Source organism: Diabrotica undecimpunctata, chromosome 2 (genome assembly GCF_040954645.1).
Source record: "Diabrotica undecimpunctata isolate CICGRU chromosome 2, icDiaUnde3, whole genome shotgun sequence".
NCBI classification, from domain to species: Eukaryota; Metazoa; Arthropoda; class Insecta; order Coleoptera; family Chrysomelidae; genus Diabrotica; species Diabrotica undecimpunctata.
The window spans coordinates 145,134,661-145,153,341 of record NC_092804.1 but is presented as its reverse complement, the minus strand read 5'-3'; the positions used below and the strand labels follow the sequence as shown (position 1 = coordinate 145,153,341).

Sequence of the window (18,681 nt, the reverse complement as noted above, 5' to 3'; positions counted from 1 at the left end):
GCATATGTAAATTTATTGATCAACGTTTAAATGTTAGAATTTAGAAGCAAACTGATTACAAAAAAATATTCGGTTTTGAAATAATTTTCTTACTATTAGTGCCAAATTTTTACCAAATAATGTAATTTTTAATTGTATTTGAAATAACCAGAATATATGAATATTAAAACAATCTTAATTATTATTATGATTAAAATAAAAAAAAATGAGATCTAATCTTGGTACTACTATATTCCCTGTACTAAATAAAGGCAAATTTTATTATTTCAGTTTAATAAAGACACCTACAAATATAACAAAAGTTTAGGAAAATAAAATGAATGTCCACACAATACCAAACATATTTATGATAAACCAAATGATACAAGTTAGATTATGTTTATGTTATTAAACTTAAAGGTACTGTTTACACAACATACATTGTGAAAATCAATGGAACGACTTCTTTAAATTCTGTCTTCAGATCTAGAATTTGACCTCCTCTTATTATCTTTGGAATGTGATCTAGATCTTGACTTAGAATGGCTCTTATTACGGCTAGCACTTCTTGACTTGGAGCGACGTCTTGACCGTGATCGGCTGCGGCTTACAGATCTGTTTCTTCGTCCACCTCTTCTATCTTCGAAAACTCTAATTCTGCGGCCGTTAATCTCGGTATCATCCAACTTTTCAATAGCATTTTTCATATCGCTGTATGAAACAAATTCGACGACTCCCTCATTTGGAACTAGTTTATGAGCATCAGCAAATGTTACCTCACCGGCTTTACGCATGTAATCCTTCAAATCTTGCCAGCTACAACGGCTAGACAAGTTTTCAACAATAACTCTGTATTCTGTACGAGTCGGGGGGCCATACTTGTCACGAGCTCTAGAATTATCGTTTCTACCGCGTGGACCGCTATAACCTCTATCTCGACCGCTTCCCCGCCACTGATCACTTCCGCGGGGCGTACCACGGGCTCTTTCTACAGTAATTCTTTCCCCCATTAAATCCTTACCGTTTAGCTCATAGCAAGCGTCGTCGGCGTCTCTGTGATCGTCGAATTCCACAAACGCATAACCATTTTTCATGGAAACCTCCTTGATTCTTCCATACTTTCTGAAGAACTTTTCTAAATCACGTTCACGAATTTTATAAGTAAGACCACCCACAAACACTCGGGTTGCCATTTTAACGCGACAAATGGCAAAATTACACAAATAATTGGAGAAATTCAACAAACAGTTACTTTCGTCACGATCTCTTCGGGAAAAGGACGCGAGAATGACAATTGACAATTGTTGTAGCTTTGGCGCCCGGCTTTTACGTATATTGAAATGACAGTCACTTTTATTTTGTCATAAAACAGGTACGCCACCGGAAGTTCGCACCACGTGAGCATTTCAAACCAATAAACGCAAATGTTCCAAAAATTCACCCAATGAATGATCGCTTTTAAAATCACAAGGTTTATGTATTGTGATGAAAATTAATATTCACAAAATCCAGGGAAATTTAAATTTAGACATTTGCATTGAGACATATGTATCATTCCTAGAAAAGTCAATATTAGTAAAAGTATATTCGGTATATCTAGTAATTAAAAACAATAATAACTTTCTTTCGAGAGAAAATCATTGTATTATGATGTAAGAAGTAGAGCGTAGTGAGAACTGCTGAGAAGTAGTCGTTTTGTGCGTTTAACTCTAATATTAAATACATTTAAATCATGTTCTCCTTTATTGATAATCTAACTAGAATATGAATGACTTATTAAAGATTGTATTGAAAGTTTTAACTTGAATAATTTTTTCCTTTGCTGAATCTAGAATCTAACTAGAATATTATAGAGTGATTACAGATTATATTGAAATTTATAACTTAAATATATTGTTGATGGCAAAGTATTTAAAAATTAAAAATTATCTAGGTAAATAATTTTTTTTAGTAATGCCTATTAAAGTAATGTTTCTATTAAAGATAAATTACCATAAAAGTTAAACAGATCTGGTTTATGAAATGTATGTTAGGAAATATGCAACACATTTTGCATCTTAACACATTAAGGTAGGCAACAAGACAACACTTAGCTCTTTTCAAATCACAACACCAATCGTCACAAATCACAAACGAAAAGTAAATGGTGAGGTTGAGGTTAATAAATATAAATACAGTTTGCAAACAACCAAGTTTACTTTGTAGTTAAAAAATATAAATATTTTTAAAGAACTATAATGGAAAATAAGATGAGTGCTTCTGAAGAAGAGAATTCAAGTTCTTCGGATTCATGTATTGAAGATGATGATATAGAAAAAGTAAATATTATAAAAATACTTTTAAGGGTGTTTAATTTAGAGTGCTTTTAGGATTTACTAAGGCAAGCTGAAATGCTGGAAAGTCAGTTATCAACCAACAAATACTTGTATGATGTTCATATCGAAGTAATTAACATATATAGAAAACTGTCTGATTTAAATTCCATGAGAGAAGCTTATCAGAGGTTTCGGGAATGCTTTCCATTAACTCCGAAAATATGGTTGGAGTGGATTAAAGATGAGATAAAAATTGCCAGCACACAAGAAGAACAAGAGAAAATCTTTAGCCTTTTTGATGCAGCTGTAGATGATTACCTCTGTTGAGTATTATTTAATTAGTTCTATTTTCATATAGGGAAATAAAACATACTACTGTGACAAGTATAACATGAATTTCTTGGTTATTAATGATCTTTATAAGATGTGCGTTTTGATTTCCTCTATATATAACTTTTTGCAGAAATAGATATAAATTTTAGGTTTTTAGGGGTCCTACCCTCTTAATACACTAGTAGGGAACATTTTCACACCTCTTATTTTTTTAAATCTTATGGAACAACAGTACCTAATTAGTAAAGTCTTATTTTAGGTTTAGGCTTTCAAATTAAATATATAAATAGCTTTCAGAAACATCTGAATAGTATTAACATTGAGTATCCTGCTGGTGTCCAAGCTAAAAATTGCTGGTGTCCAGGGAACATTGTTAGAATGGTTAGCTAGTTATCTGCCTAAAAGATTTCAAACTGTAAAAGTAAATAATGTTCTGTCTAAAAAAATTTCCAATTCCCTGGGGTATCTACGGGGATCCCACCTGAGACCTTTGCTATTTGTACTAGTTATCAATGATATTTCAGAGTGCTTCAAGTTTGCTAATTTTTTATGTTTCGAAGATGTAAAGTGTTACCTCTTGATATCATCCCTGAGAACTGTCTTAAATTTCAGGCAGATCTGGCCAGACTGGATGAATGGTGTAATATCAATGATATGGATCTTAATATTTCTAAGTGTCACTCCATAATATTTACAAAGAAACTAAACAAAATTGATTTTAAATGCAGAATATAGGATTCACAGTTGTCCCAACTCATATTGAGATCTTGCTGTTATTATGGACTCCACACACTCGTCAATTATATTGACATGATAGTTTCTAGAGCTACACTAGAGAAATACATCAGACTTAAAAAGTATTATAGCTATTTGATTGCTATACCTTCTGTAATCCTGTTAGACCCCTATTAAAATATTGTTCTTCAGTCTGGAGCCCCTATTATACCACCTGTCATGTTCACAGAATTGAGCAAATGTAGAGAATGTTTCTGCGGTACCTAGCCTATATAGCAAATATTCCAAAAATTAATGATTATTTTTATGATTTTGCATCATTGTAAGATAAAAGTACAAAGAGACCTGGCAGACCTAAAATTATTTTTTTAATTCATTAATTGTATGATTGGCTGCCACTCATTACTTTCTAAAATGTTGGTGAAAGTTCCAGTTAGGAACACAAGATCACATATATTTTATTGGCCCTTTAGACAGAGCAATATTGATTTTAATTCATACAGGTCTAGAGTATTAAATATTGTAAATCTTCATAATATGGATAATATTAATTTTTTTTAACTTTCTTTGTTTATTGTAATCTGTTATCATTATAACAATAAACAATATGTTTGAAAGACAGAAAAAGTGACACAGTGAGAGCTACACCCAGTGGTGAGCACCCTTTACTTATACTACTATTACATTACCAAATTTTTTTGACTTAGTAGTAAGCAATCGGTGTAACATGTCATTCTATGAAAAGCCTAGTCATTACAGGTATTGCCGGCAAACACTGTATTAAAATCATTATTACTTTGTTTGACTGAAATTATGTGCCATTTAATTATGTGCGAAAGATGTTACAGTCCAAATGATTTAAGGTTAGGTTTAAGTTTTTTTAAACCATTCATTTCATCATAATTCCACGGCTTTTTGGTGTGTTTGTTCAATTGATAATATTGGTTTACTTTTTCATAAAATACACCCTTGTGGATATCCATATTTATATAGTAATAAACACTTGCAACGAGATATGTGATGATGAATAACATCGTTTGGCACATACCACGGGGTATTGTAGATATCACGAAGGACTTTGGATAGAAATCTTTGTAGTTTTTGCAAATTTGTATTACTGGCCGATTTGAATCCTGTACATCCATACTGGTCATAGTATTGTCTTATAGAGAAGAAGTTTGTTTTGGGTACTTCAACCTGACTTCCGATTCATAAATCAGTACATTTTTTTGTAAAGCATGCCCAGTTGCAGTCGTTTGGGCCATATATGTTTTCCCCAATTTAGGTGATTGTGTACGTAGATACCCAGATATTTGATATTGTTCCTAGCAGGGAGTAATTTTTCAGTTTATAGATACCTGAGGACAGTTCTCTCTGTTTAATGTGAAGGTGATGTGAGCCGATTTAGTATTATTTACTTTGACACGCCATAGTTGTAACCAATTGGTTTAAATGGTTTTGTAAATTTCTGGATGCTAGTCTTGGATTCACATGAGTGGCTATTATGACGGTATCATCTGCATATGTAGCAATCATAGTAATATTTGTGGTAGGGCTTTCAGCTGTGTACAGTAAATATAGGGTAAATATAGGCACACTACCCTAACGAACTCCTGCCGAGATTGGATATAGGGGAGTACAAGCTTCGTCAAGATTAATCAAGAATGATCTATCTATTATATATGAATGTATCATTTTGGCTATGGGATGAGGTAGCTGTGACTTGATTTTGGAAATTAGACCATCATGGCAGACCTTGTCAAATGCCTGCGAGACATCTAAGAAGGCAGCTGTACTGTGGGACTTGTTCTTAAGGGCACCTCTAGCTGTTCTACCTACTCTATGTATTTGCTAGATGGTACCATGTTTTTGCCTGAAGCCAGATTGGTAGTTTTTTATTAAGTTATTTTCCAAGATAATAGGTTTGATTCTAGTCATAAGGATCTTTTCAAAAAGCTTTGCGAGAGGTGGTAGAAGACTTATTGGAAGGAATGATGAGGCTTCGTTTGGGCCTTTGTAAGGTTTTTTAACCATAATTATTTTAGCTACTTTCCACATGACAGGAAAGTAACCAATTTTAATAAGAGCGTTGAAAATATATAGTATTAGCCTGCTGGCCTTTTTAGGTAAATTTTATAATATTAGATCCGTGCAATTTTGCAATGACTTCTGTGATTTCACAAATTTTTATTTTTCATCTTCTGCATAAGCTTCTTTCTGATGAGGTTAAAATACAGACATCACTGCGAGCCCAGCTACCATTGTCTTTTTTTATAGGAGTCTTAGTATGTTATTGGGATTTCAATTCCCTTGTCGGTTTCCGTAGTGAGTAAAAAATGTTTAAATACCGGCGTCCTTGTATTCGTTTAGTGTTTCTTTGAGTTGTTCTGTTTAGATTTGTTTTGTCTATTGGGCCCGAGTATTTTGTCATTTCTTTCTTAGTTTTCTTTTTTCATGAATCGTATTGTTTACCTAGTACAGATATGAGCTTGGTTTTCCTATATAGGAGCTATCTGAACTTTTCTTACTTTAAAAAAAAATTATGGCTTCTTGTTTATACCGACATTGAGACATCCAGTGGTTATGGTCATTGAAACTGCCGTCACATTCACAATTGACAAATAATTAATAAAGGAAATTCACACATATTTTGGGGATAGTTTACCTCAGAGCAAAGTAGACCCAAAAACGTGTTTCGGGATCATGATACAATGAAAGAAAGATATGATACTTAGCGTTCCAAATTTCGTTCAGGTTTGCGCATGACGTCAGGTAGTGAGGAGATCTTTTAAATTTCTAATGCATTGCTATGCCATATGGTTTGAGGATTTAAGCTTTTAATATCAAATGTGAAACTTTCTAGAGATGCTATTTTACTTAGTATGATTAAATATAAATATTGAGGATATGTCTAATATCAGAAATCAATTAAAACATGATTTTTTATTATTAGGCAAGATACATCTAATTATATATAATCGTACTTAGCTACATTGAAATAAAGTTAATCATTCAACTGTAATGTGTTACATGATAAAATTTATTGTTTGTTTTGTTTTTAATCTATTGTCTAATTTCATATTTATATTTATGTTTTTTATAATTTTTAATTTGACTTTAAATTCTCTGGTAGACAATTGTATAATTTGGGCCTTATATAACCAACATATCTCTGGAGTATGGATTTATTACAATTATGTAAAATTGCATTATTCCTTGAATTACTTACATACTATGTAAATGGCATATATTTTGTCTTATCTACATTTACATTGAGCTTATTAAACTGCACCATTTCTGAATTGTAGCAAAGTCTGTTTCGGCTTTTTGTTTTAAATTACCCCATGTATTTGCATCATAGAAAATATCTGTGTCATCTGCAAAGCTTATCTGTAATATTCAGTCTGAATATATCATTGCTGTAGATATTGACTTGGTCCTAGACTATTGAATTGGTCCTAAGACTGTTCCTTGCGGGACTCCATAGAATGTAATTCTTCCCTTACTAATTTCTCCATCTATATAAACATGCCGTTGCCTGTTTAGAAGATAACTTTCTAGGATATTATATGCAAGTCCTCTAATACCAGGCAAGTAAGGACCGGGTGTGTTGTCGAAAAGTGCGTGGTGCGTAAGTGATAAATGCGCTTGTAAACCCAGTGTTTTGTGTTAAATCGTATACCTGTTTGTATCTCTCAATTTTATGTATCTCTGTTACTGCCTCCTAGCACTTAAAGCTAATGATATTTTTATAGCTCTTTTTATTACATCAGAATTGCGATAATTATCAATGTTGAATCAGCCCTTAAGTTCACTATAAATAAATCGAAAGAAAAATACATCTTAAGTGTTTTATTGCTTCAGTGGTCCTTAATAAATATTTTGAAGCAATCAGGTGTTCAACTACGCCTCTCTTAAATGTGAAAAGTTTGGTAATAAAGTTACCCTCTCCAAACCTTAATATACATAATGTGATCTTGACTGAGCACTTGAATAAAAATTATTTCATGTTAAGTTTATATGTGTGTTTTTTAAATAGACAAATAATTAGTTAAAAAATAATAATTTCTAAGAAATAATAAAAAAATATTTTTTTCAAATATTTATTTTTTCTTCTGGTTTCAGCTGTTAATGTTTGGATTGAATATGCTCAATATTCAATTGGTACAAGTAATATACAAACCACACGTTCTATACTAGAGAAAGGATTGACCTCTGCTGGACTACACGTAAGCGAAGGTTCTTTGTTATGGGATACCTTACGAGAGTTGGAACATGCCCATCTTTCTCTATATCAAGAAAATTCAGAAGAATGGAAGTCTCAGATTAAAAGGTTCCGTTTTTCATTTCCTCTTTTTAATAACTTAAATATAGGGTGGGTTTTTAATCGATGACAATTTGCACATCTATTTAATAAATATCTAATGAAGCATTGTGAATAAGATTTTATAATTCCATAAGGGACACATTTAGGACAGATGCGGAACATTTTTATTTATATTTTTTTGTCTTGTTTTTTATCAATTTTTGTGTCATTTTGGCATATTATTTAACAGATTTATTATTAATTTAATACATTGATCTAAAACTAGAAATTATGAAAGACAATGAAATAGAAAAAGAGGTAGATTATAAATAAATGTGTATTAATAAAAATCTACAATGATTGCGATCTTCTAAGAAGGGATTCAAAGATGACAATACCATATACAATATGTTTCAAAAAAAGGTAACCCCGTCTCTGGGGTAGGTAAAAAACTGAAAAATAATTGGGGTTTGATTAGTAAAAAATTTTTGTAACGCCATCCGTTTTACAGATACAGGGCGTTGAAGAAAAAAAATGAATTGTTTGAATGAATTTGTTTTTATATCTAATTCTCATAGAGGGCGCTAGTTATACGGATCGTACTAAGTATTAGTCAATATAACTTTTTTAGTATAATTATTAATCAAAATTTCAAGTAAACTTAAACATCATTCAATTTTACACGAAAAAGGTACTCTTGGTAAAACTCGATACTGTATACCGTTTTCGGAATATTTTGATTTGAAAATAATTTAAGATGCAAAAATAGAAGATTACCTCCATCCAAAAAATATACTATTCTGCTCTAGATTCTAGATTATCAAACTATAGAACATGCTCGTATCTATCATCTGAAAATATCTTAGAAAAATTCATCAATGAATATAACGGCAAGATTGAAATTAATAATCAGATTATACAAGCTCGGCGGAATATAACTGCCTCCGAAAGAATTATTCTCTCTAATGTTTGCCCAACCATTCCTCATGATGTATTAATTAAAGAACTTAAATCCATGGGGCTTGTTGCTATACGTACAATGTCCTTTTTAAAAATTAATGCACCGTTACTTAATTAAGTCACATACGAAGCTTTAGAAGGCAAATCTTTATCAGCCCAACATGCTTTACAATTCCAGAATCGTTTGTAATTAATTACGATAATACTTCATACATAATGGGCATGCATACGGCAACTAAGTGCAAAAACACTATCAATCCAAACCCAAATCCTATTCCTCTAACCACAGCAGAAAAAATCGCAACATTTGACTGATTCACTAAACTCATTACAAAGAATAGGAAAAATATACCCAGAGAATCACATTTTAGGAAAAATCAAACAAAATCTGATAGATATATAAAATTTTAATAAAGCAGTAATCTTCATTTGGATTCCATCACATATTATAATTCGAGGTAATGAAGAAGCAGAAAAGTGTGCGCGTGAAGCCGTCAACTCAGCTGACTCTATGATCGTGAAATATGTGATAATTAATGATTGTATATAATATAATGGCCTGCGTAGCGCAAGCGGTAGGATGCTTGCCTCGCAAGCCGGTGGTCCGGAGTTCGAATCCCACCGCCGGCAAGAACATCTAGACATTTTAAAAATGTCTATAGGCCCCAGGTCGACTCAGCCTGAATAAAAATGAGTATCTTGGGTAAAACCCAGGGGTAATAATAGACGGTTGAAGCGTAGCACTGGCCATGTTACCTTCCTTGTATACCGTAGGCCCTAGATATAGCAGACTACCCTGCTATACTCCCAAAGCCGCGACAGCGGTATAAAACGGGAGACTATTATTATATATAATATAATAAAGATAAGTGTTACCAAATCGTGGATCCTAAGTGAGTGACAGTTTTCATTGTCCAATCTTTGGAATATTAAACCTTTGAGATGTTTCTCCAACAAAAGATGAGATCCAGTGACGATAACCCGTCTTAGATTAGGTCATACCAGTGCTACATATAAGTTCTTAGTTGCAAAAGAATCCGAACCGAAATGTGAGCAGTGTAACGTCAAGCTCTTGGTGAAACATTATAGACTGTCCAGTTTTTTCCGTATCAAGATGCAATTACGGTATCCCAACAAACCTAGAGAAAGCACTTGGTGCAAATTGTTCCTTCACGAATATACTAAATTACTTAAAGGCTATTAATTTTGTAAATATCTAATATTTAATATAGTAAAGATTTGCTTCTCGCTAATAACCTTCGAGTTGATGCGAATTTGTAAATAAAAAAAAGAAGCATATTTTTTTAGCAACTGTGGCTAAAATTCTTATTGATGACTGTGAAATTTTAATATTGGTACTCGATCACTAAATAGTTTAAAAGTTACATGGTTTAGAATATACTCCACTCACTTCTGTTGATGTAGAACGCAGCTCTTCTGTTTACAAGTATATGTACTCAGATCGAAGACAAGTTTTTGATAGACTATTTGGGAAAATATTTAATTATTTATTGTTTTTCAATAGCAGTTATGTTATAAGTTAATAAAATCAGTGATACACTCGTAAAATTAATAATTTGTTCATTATTTTTGTAAATACCTCTTTTGTATTAGATAGTGGAGCAGTATTTTTTAATATAATACTATTAATACTAACTTTAATTGTTTTATTTTAGAAAAAAAGTTAGCATATAAAGATGTATTTTTTGCATATTTTAGTAAAAATGCTTGCATAATTATATAAACGCATATTTCCTTAATTTTTTTGTGTATATCTGTTAATCCTTAGTAATAATAATTATATGTTTATATAATTTTTGGTGCAATTTTTGCATTTTTAATAAATATTTTCAAATAAATGAAATTTTAATACAAAATATTTTTTCATATTTAGGTTAGTTGAAGTATTCAGAAGACAGCTTTCTGTTCCACTTTTAAATATGGAAAATACATACAATGAATGGACTGATTGGTATACATCCTTGCCCGACGGTTTAGTAGATTCAGGCCCTGTCGAATGGGGCTATAAAAAAGCAATAAAAACCTTAGAAACATACAAACCTTTTGAAGATAAACTGATATCTGCAGATAGTGCTGAACTATATGATATTTACAAAGAATATATTAAAGAAGTTAAAGATACATCAACCGTATTATGTTTGTATGAAAGGGCGGTACTCCCATTGTGTTTAACACCTCTTTTGTGGGAAGATTATATTAAATATTGTTTTAAATTAAAGGAAGTTGTCTTAAAGGTTGGAACTAGAGCTATTAGAAATTGCACTTGGAGTGAGCCTTTGTGGATTGCTAGGCTTCGGGCTCTTGAATTTCATAAATTGGATGAAAAAGATATTATGGAATGTTTTGAACAAGGTAAGTTGTAAAAAACTTTTTTGTTTGTTTTAGTAATTAATTGATTCGTAGCGTTTAAAGTGGCAATAAAATTTGATTAGGAGTAATAGCCCAAGAAGGGTACATATATTGCTAAATGGCTGGCTTTGATACACCCGACAAAAAAGTAGAATTTAAAACGAGTATCCATCACAAATTAGTATGTATAGTATTTTATAGTCCAGTTCTTAAAAATTTAATTCCATTCTTTGGTTTGTATTCCACCCAGCGAAAAGATGTATTTTTTATATTGTATTGTACATCTTCCATTCAATATTACGAGTATAAAATTTCTGGGGACTTCAGATACTATACAGGATGATTAACTAATCAACATATGATGATGGTATGGTGATGGTGATATCAAAGATATGTTTTTTAATGAACCACCCTGTATTTAATTTTAAATTTATATTCCGCTTTATTTCCTCTTTACAGTAATACAAAGTTGATTTGTGTTCTTCTTCTGCTTCTTCTTGTTCTTCATAAGCAATTCTCTTTGTTATTCTCTTGCTATTTTGACGTCGCTCCATTCTGCTTATGTGGATATTCCATTCTTTTTTTCTATTTTGTGACCATTCATTTATACACTGCACGTTACATTTTCTTCTAATGTCTTCACTTCTCTTTCGATCTGTCAGCGTATTTCCTGTAATTCTTCTTAGTATTCTTATCTCTGCCGTTTCCAGTAGCCTTTGCGTTGTGGCTGTGTCGGGTCTTGTTTCTGAGGCATATGTCATTATTGGTCTTACACTGGCTTTATAAATTCTTCACTTCACCTCAGTGTTAATGTGTCTGTTTCGCCAGGCTGTCTATTTTTTGTTGTACAGGGTATTTAAAAAGCTATACTTAACCAAATTTCAATAATAATCGTACCCGGTTCAATGCCCTGTATAATTGAAAAAGGGTACAAAAGCAACGTAACCATAGTTTTTAAAAGATTGTAGAAAGCTCAGATTGCTCAGTATTTTTAAATGCATCTCTCTGTATTTTATATCACCATAATAAACATAAGTTTATGATGGTGATATAAAATAAAGTAAAATTTATTTTACTATTTACAAATATCTTAGCATTACATAAAAGTTTATCACTCTATATATAAGCTCTCTCCCAGTGTCTGATGGACCTGGTATACTTAAGGCTTTTGTGTCAAGGCGAATCACGACATCGACGTCTCCCATACCAACAAGTTATGCAGAAGCTGCTTTACTGTGCTGAAGGTTCGCATGTAGGACTCTGATTGGGGTCATTAAGACCTATTTGGAACAGACACCGATTCCGCTACCGTTCCCTCTACATTTTTATTTATGAATTCAGAAAAGTCACTCATTTCTTCTCCTCTGGGACAGTATTTCGTTGGAACGTGCATAACAGTGCGTCTACACCGTTCCAAGGCTATTATCTCCCAGAGTTCGCCAGTTGTCTGGGGCATCGGTTAGGTAACGCTGTGCAGTTTAACAAACGTCATTTTATTTTTTTATAACTTTTTTTATAACTACTCGAGAACGAGTGGATCGATTTGGCCAATTTTGATTTTGAAATATTTGTATAAAATAAAATTCAATAAAATAAAATCCAATCCTATCGAATAAAATAAATAAATAAAATTAAAAACCCTCGCTCCGTGCGTAGACGATAAGAAAACTAAGTGCAAAACATTAAAACAAAAACTTTACGTTTACTCAGGCCGACTAAGGAGATACAAAATTAGTAACAAATGAAAATCCGACAATATGCTTTTTGAGAATGCCGAGAAGGCGTTCTATCGGAAACTCAATTCTACTGCAGAAAGTGCCAATAAATCGTACCCAAGCCAAGAAGAAATCCATGAGTTTTGGGGAAATCAACTTTCCACACCAACTGCTCCTAACACCAATGCTGGATGGATCGAAGATACTGCGCTCAACTACCAACACTACGTTACTGCTCCCTACGAACCCTTTACTACTGAAGAAGTTTCAAATATTATCAAAGAGCTTCATAACTGGAAATCTCCTGGACCAGACGGCATTCAAAACTTCTGGCTTAAGAAGTTCTGGAGTATTCATGAGTGCTTATCAGCATTAATTAATCACAGTATTTCTAATCAGCAGGAAATACCATCTTTCCTAACCCAGGGAACAACTTATTTAATACCAAAAGATCAAAATAACACCCAATATCCAACCAAGTATCGCCCAATTACTTGTCTTCCAACTCTGTATAAATTGCTCACATCCTGTGTAACCCGGCGTATCTAAGGGTTCCATGGGCTGCAAAGAACAACTTATCATCGACTCTGTCATTTCTAACCAAGCATATAGTAAAAAAAAGGAATCTCTTTAGTGCTTTCATCGACTACAAGAAAGCGTTTGATTAAGTGCTGCATGAATGGCTTATAGATATATTAAAAATATATAAAGTTGATGATAACATAGTGACCTTTTTAAAACATATAATGTCAGATTGGAAGACAAAAATTCACCTCCAAATACCTGGTGAAAACAATATCGAAACTGAAAATATTGCAATCAACCGGGGCCTATTTCAAGGAGACTCGTTGAGCCCACTGTGGTTTTGTCTAGCAATGAACCCCCTATCCCAGCTACTGAACTCAACTGACACAGGTTTTAGCATCAAGAATAACACTACTGTTGTGGCAAAGCTTAATCATCTGTTGTATATGGATGATTTAAAACTATTGGCTTCTACTCGATGCCACCTGGATCAGATGCTGAAAACAGTGGAAAATTTCTCTAATGACATTAGTATGCACTTCGGCCTTGACAAGTGCCGTGTCTTAAATATAATCAAAGGAAAGGTTCAGTCCGGTGGATTCGATATACAAAACGGCCAGAACATCGAGACCATGGATGAAAATGATATGTGTAAATACCTCGGAATAAAGCAAGTGCGGAAGATTGACCATAAGCAAATGAAAACTGAGATAACTACTGAGTTTATACGAAGGGTAAAACAGCTGCTTCGTTCACACCTTAACAGTAAAAATTTGTTTAAGGCACTAAACACCTATGCATGTTCCGCGCTTAGCTACTCATTTGGTATTGTTAAGTGGAGAAAAACGGATATAGAAAATCTTCAGAGAAAAGTACGAACACACCTCACAAAAGCACAAAAACACCATCCTCGAAGTGCAGTAGAAAGGACGACATTACCGCGGTATTTAGGAGGACGAGGACTTATGCATATAAGTGAGAATGACATATCATTCATCACTCTCAGGCCATGTTTGTTCATTACAGTTTCTAAGTTAATATTGTCTTCTCCAACTTTAGCGTTCATATAGCCCATCACTATTAGTATCTCGCCTTGGTTTTGGTTTACTTTTTGGGTTGTTTGTTCTAGTTGTTCGTAGAGTCATGAATAATTGCGGTTTTAAGGTAACCAATACTAAATTAAAAATTCATAGAGTATCAGTTAAATATGGTGTTATAACCTTCTGTTAAAATTTTAAGTCCACGTGCCGTAGAAAATTTTGAAAAAACGATCATAAATATTCACATTTTAACACTGTCAGTACTGAGCTTTTTTATTAAGTTGCTGATTTGACTAAAAATTTGTTATCGATAAAATATCTGTGTAAAATCAAACTCCATTTATTATTTAAGTGAGTAATAATTTTGTAGTTAGTGCGGTTTCAAATATATAACAATCTTCTAAAATTGTTTAACATTGTAAAGCCACTGCATGGGTCTTATTATAGATATTCTGTTTGCGCGATAAACATTTGTTGTCATGCGGGATTTGAAATACCCTCTAACAACCTTCCGAAGATATTTTTACAATAATGTAAGGTCCAACTCATTACAATTAACCTTAAACAATTCCCTATTGGGCTATTGATTTGACACAAACAAATATTATCTAATGCTCATACATGAAATCATCATTATTTAATGATCGAGCGATTCTATGTGTTTTTATCTACAACCTTGTTCTAGGTATAATCAATATAAGCCCACAACCACCGTTGGAGTTTTGGTTTTCATTCTTGGAGTATTATCACAGAAATTTAGATGACCAGAAAAAGCTTGATAAACTTTTCTCTCAGGCTGTACAACAAATTGGGCATGAAAATGATCCAACATATAAAGTTAGCAGATGGCACGCTCGTTTGCTAGCCAAACGCGGAGATATGGAGTCTGCTAGGAAAGTCTGGAGTAATATTATCAATGACCAACAAAATAAAGGTGAATAATTTATCAGTCTATATTTTTATTACTTATAAGTAGAGACCGGAATATATGAAAGAAAAAACAGCAAATATGTGCATATATATGTGCGCAAAATTGGCGCAAGTATGCAATTTTTTTTAAAGAACATGCGTAATATGCAGACGTTAATTATCGTCTTATTCATAAAGGGTACCCCCGTTAAGATAAGCAAAATGCAAACACACCCAAAATTTGTTTGAGATACTTCACTTTTTGCTGATAAACGAAAAAAGTGAAAATTTACCGTTTTTTGACCTTAATTTGTTAATAACTAATTAAGTCCAAAAAATCGACTGCAGGAAACATATAGGTTTTTGTTACAGAGGTCCATACTACTCAAAACAACTGTCGTTTGCCTGGCCGGTTCAGTGTCACAAACAGAGTACTTTTTTGCTTATTTCCCTGACCTATATTGGCAGTATCATCTTAAAGTCGTCTACTTTAAAATGTATATTATATGTCTGAATTGTTAATATGAATGAGTCAGATAAAATTAAATTATTAGAGGAATTTTTCACGAAGTAACAAAAACCAAAATTTGTTTAATTTATTAATGTTTTGTATTTTGAGAACTATTTTCGAAGTGGAAATCGAATCATCAAAAATAAACTTATTTTAAACTTAAATTGTGGCTTATTCCCATTAAAAGTTGTAATTGCATTAAGATGCCACAAGAAAATAGCTTCGGAACATTATTATGAATTAGAAATCTTCAACCAACTGTTAAAATATAAATATGATTTATAATAGGAACAATCTGTATAACTTTACCAAAAAACATACAGTGAATACCACATATAAAATTATAACAGAATGCTCTCTTTGAGTTCAAACTCAAACACTGTTTAAATTATGGATATTATTTTTTCTCTTTATGATATTAATTATATTATATTTCTTTTCTTTTAGGTTCGGTAAATGCATGGTTAGAATATGCAAATTTGGAAAAACAATTCGGCGAAGTAAACAAAGTGAGAAATATTTTCAAAAGGGCTCTGTTTGCATGTAAGGATTGGCCCCAATATATTGCAGATGAATGGTTAATGTTAGAGCGTGAATTTGGTACTTTAGAAGATATCATGAAATGCCAAGAAAAATGTAAGAATGTTCTAAGAACTGCCAGCCAATATGCACAGAAAAAGTCCGATGTTCAATATGAACGTGAAGATAATAGATCATTCAGTAGGAAAAGGAAGCAGGAGGATCCGGAAACGTCCCGAATGGGTTCAAAACGTAGGTACGAAGATTCAGGGAGACGCAGAGACGCCAACGATGATTTCAATTTTAAAAAGTTGCGGGTTTCACAAGAGACAAAACATCCTCCATTCTCAAAGCCTATTGAAAATAAAGATCCAAAAACTACCGTATTTGTCAGTAATATACATCCTACAGTAAATGAAGAAACATTGAAGGAATTATTTCCAAATGCGTTAAATATAAGTATTGTTTTAGATAAAAAAGGTAAGTCTCGATGTTTTGGATACATACAATTTGCAAAAGAAGAAGAATGCATGACAGCTCTAGCACGAGATAGAGTTCCAATTAATGGAAGACCTGTTTTTATATCAGAACTCAAATCTGAAAAATCCGAGAAAAACTCGTTTAAATACGCTCAATCTACCGAAGAAAACAAATTGTTCGTAAAAGGATTGCCAATTTCGAAAACCAAAGAAGACGTTGAACAAATTTTTAAACAGTATAATCCTATAGACATTCGACTTATAACTAAAAAGAATGGGGAATCGAAAGGAATTGCTTATGTAGAGTTCAAAACCGCAGCAGAAGCTCAAAAGGCCCTGAAAGAAATACAACCGTTAAAAATAGATGATCAGGAAATAACAGTAGCAATAAGCGCTCCACCTGCAAAGAAACCGAATGAAAAATCATACAAACCAGAGCTGAAGGAGCCAATAAGACATGCTAGAAGCAAGATACAAATGCCATTGATGCCGAGAACTTTACTTGTTAAAAGTACCGCCGAAAAAGCGGTGGATAATGGAAAAGTCGAATCGGTAAATAAAACACCGAAGAGTAATGCGGATTTTAGAAATATGTTTCTTAAAAAATAGTTTAAATATTTTATTGTTGATGATATGTAAAATAGATATATAAAAAAATAGTGTATTATTTTTTACCCAAAATAGTTTTTTTTTATTATTGGCATAGACTAGGTGTCAATCAGCCAGTTACAACATGACTAATACCTCAAACATAAAAATGATCGTAAAGTCCATAAAATATCAATAACGAACAGCTAAATATGCTAAAATTAAAATAAGGTACAAGTTAAATATAGCTTCTTTTCAACATCATCAGTGTGTTCAAAAAACGGTACACATAATACAATTCAAAATACTTTTTTTGTATTATCTCCTTTTTGTCTATATTTATATACAACCAAGATGATGAGGTTCTCAGAGTTACACAGCAAACTCTTGAGTAGCTATTTACTCAATCCGACAGCTGCTTTGCTATGGACTGTCCACGTTGCTCACCACATTTATATATATATATATATATATATATATATATATATATATATATATATATATATATATATATATATATATATATATATTGATAGTTGACACTACAAGACTCTTTTGGTACTTGACAGAAACTTTACTAATGCATTATAAATTAGCTCGTTTCCATTAGCATATAATTGGAGGAGTGACTTGGGTACTTAGCCAAAACCAAGGAATTTAAAACATACAGGGAGTAGTCCGATATAAGTATTACAGAATCAATTGTAGACTGTGTTAAAAATTTCAAAGCTTTGTAGATTGCAATAGCTTCAGTCCTAAATCCAGATTTTAGGAATAATTAATATTTTTGAAGGGAATATAAAAAGCACATCCCACACCATCCTTGGACTTGGAAGCATCTGTATATATTGCCACAGATTCTTCGAAGCTTGCAAGTATTGAGTATAATATGTTAAAGTGAAAATTATTGCTATATGAAGGTTTTATTATCTTTATATTTAGAAACAATGAATTATAATCATAAAGATCTGACAAAGTTGAGCTGGGATATTATATATCACTGAGGATATCTTGATTAGATTGAAGTGCGATACACAGTAGTGGAGAATTTTTCTTCGGCCAGTATTTATTTGTAAGATCTTGTTCATTTAATACTACTATATTTGAATATAGATTATTGTTGGTTCTGGACATTTTGAGAAGAAATTTGTCTACAAGGAACTGCCTTCTGTGATTTAAATGAGGCTCAATAGCTTCTACATGAAGAGGTTCTACTGGAGTAGGACCGAGTTCTGCAAGATCTATTTTGTTTAAAATCTGTGAACTAGCAAAGCCGTACAAGATACATCCATAATCCAATATGGACATGATATAGGTACGATAGAATAGTAAGGCGGTTTCAACGCCAGCTCCCCACCAAGTCTTGGTAACCATTTTTTAAAAAATTAACCCTTTTA

At 32.5% G+C, this 18,681-nt stretch overlaps 2 protein-coding genes across 2 annotated transcripts; one reads left to right on the top strand and one right to left on the bottom strand.

Annotated features, from left to right (window-relative positions):
* Positions 1 to 206: 206 nt before the first annotated feature.
* Positions 207 to 1,285, bottom strand: LOC140435014 (serine-arginine protein 55-like). Its single transcript, XM_072523675.1, has one exon. The coding sequence runs from the start codon at positions 1,170 to 1,172 to the stop codon at positions 447 to 449; it is 726 nt and encodes a 241-aa protein (XP_072379776.1). The 5' UTR covers positions 1,173 to 1,285; the 3' UTR covers positions 207 to 446.
* Positions 1,286 to 2,086: 801 nt separating this feature from the next.
* Positions 2,087 to 17,355, top strand: LOC140435002 (squamous cell carcinoma antigen recognized by T-cells 3-like). The gene is made up of 6 exons (XM_072523662.1): positions 2,087 to 2,297; positions 2,349 to 2,616; positions 7,488 to 7,695; positions 10,523 to 11,001; positions 14,964 to 15,212; positions 16,146 to 17,355. The coding sequence occupies exons 1-6, from the start codon at positions 2,217 to 2,219 to the stop codon at positions 17,303 to 17,305; spliced, it is 2,445 nt and encodes an 814-aa protein (XP_072379763.1). The 5' UTR covers positions 2,087 to 2,216; the 3' UTR covers positions 17,306 to 17,355.
* Positions 17,356 to 18,681: the final 1,326 nt, after the last annotated feature.

Coding starts and splice junctions, on each gene's coding strand:
- LOC140435014 (XM_072523675.1), bottom strand. CDS start 1,172: ATGGCAACCCGAGTGTTTGTGGGTGGTCTTACTTATAAAATTCGTGAA.
- LOC140435002 (XM_072523662.1), top strand. CDS start 2,217: ATGGAAAATAAGATGAGTGCTTCTGAAGAAGAGAATTCAAGTTCTTCG. Junction 7,696..10,522: donor TGGAAGTCTCAGATTAAAAG/GTTCCGTTTTTC, acceptor TTTCATATTTAG/GTTAGTTGAAGTATTCAGAA. Junction 15,213..16,145: donor CAATGACCAACAAAATAAAG/GTGAATAATTTA, acceptor CTTTTCTTTTAG/GTTCGGTAAATGCATGGTTA.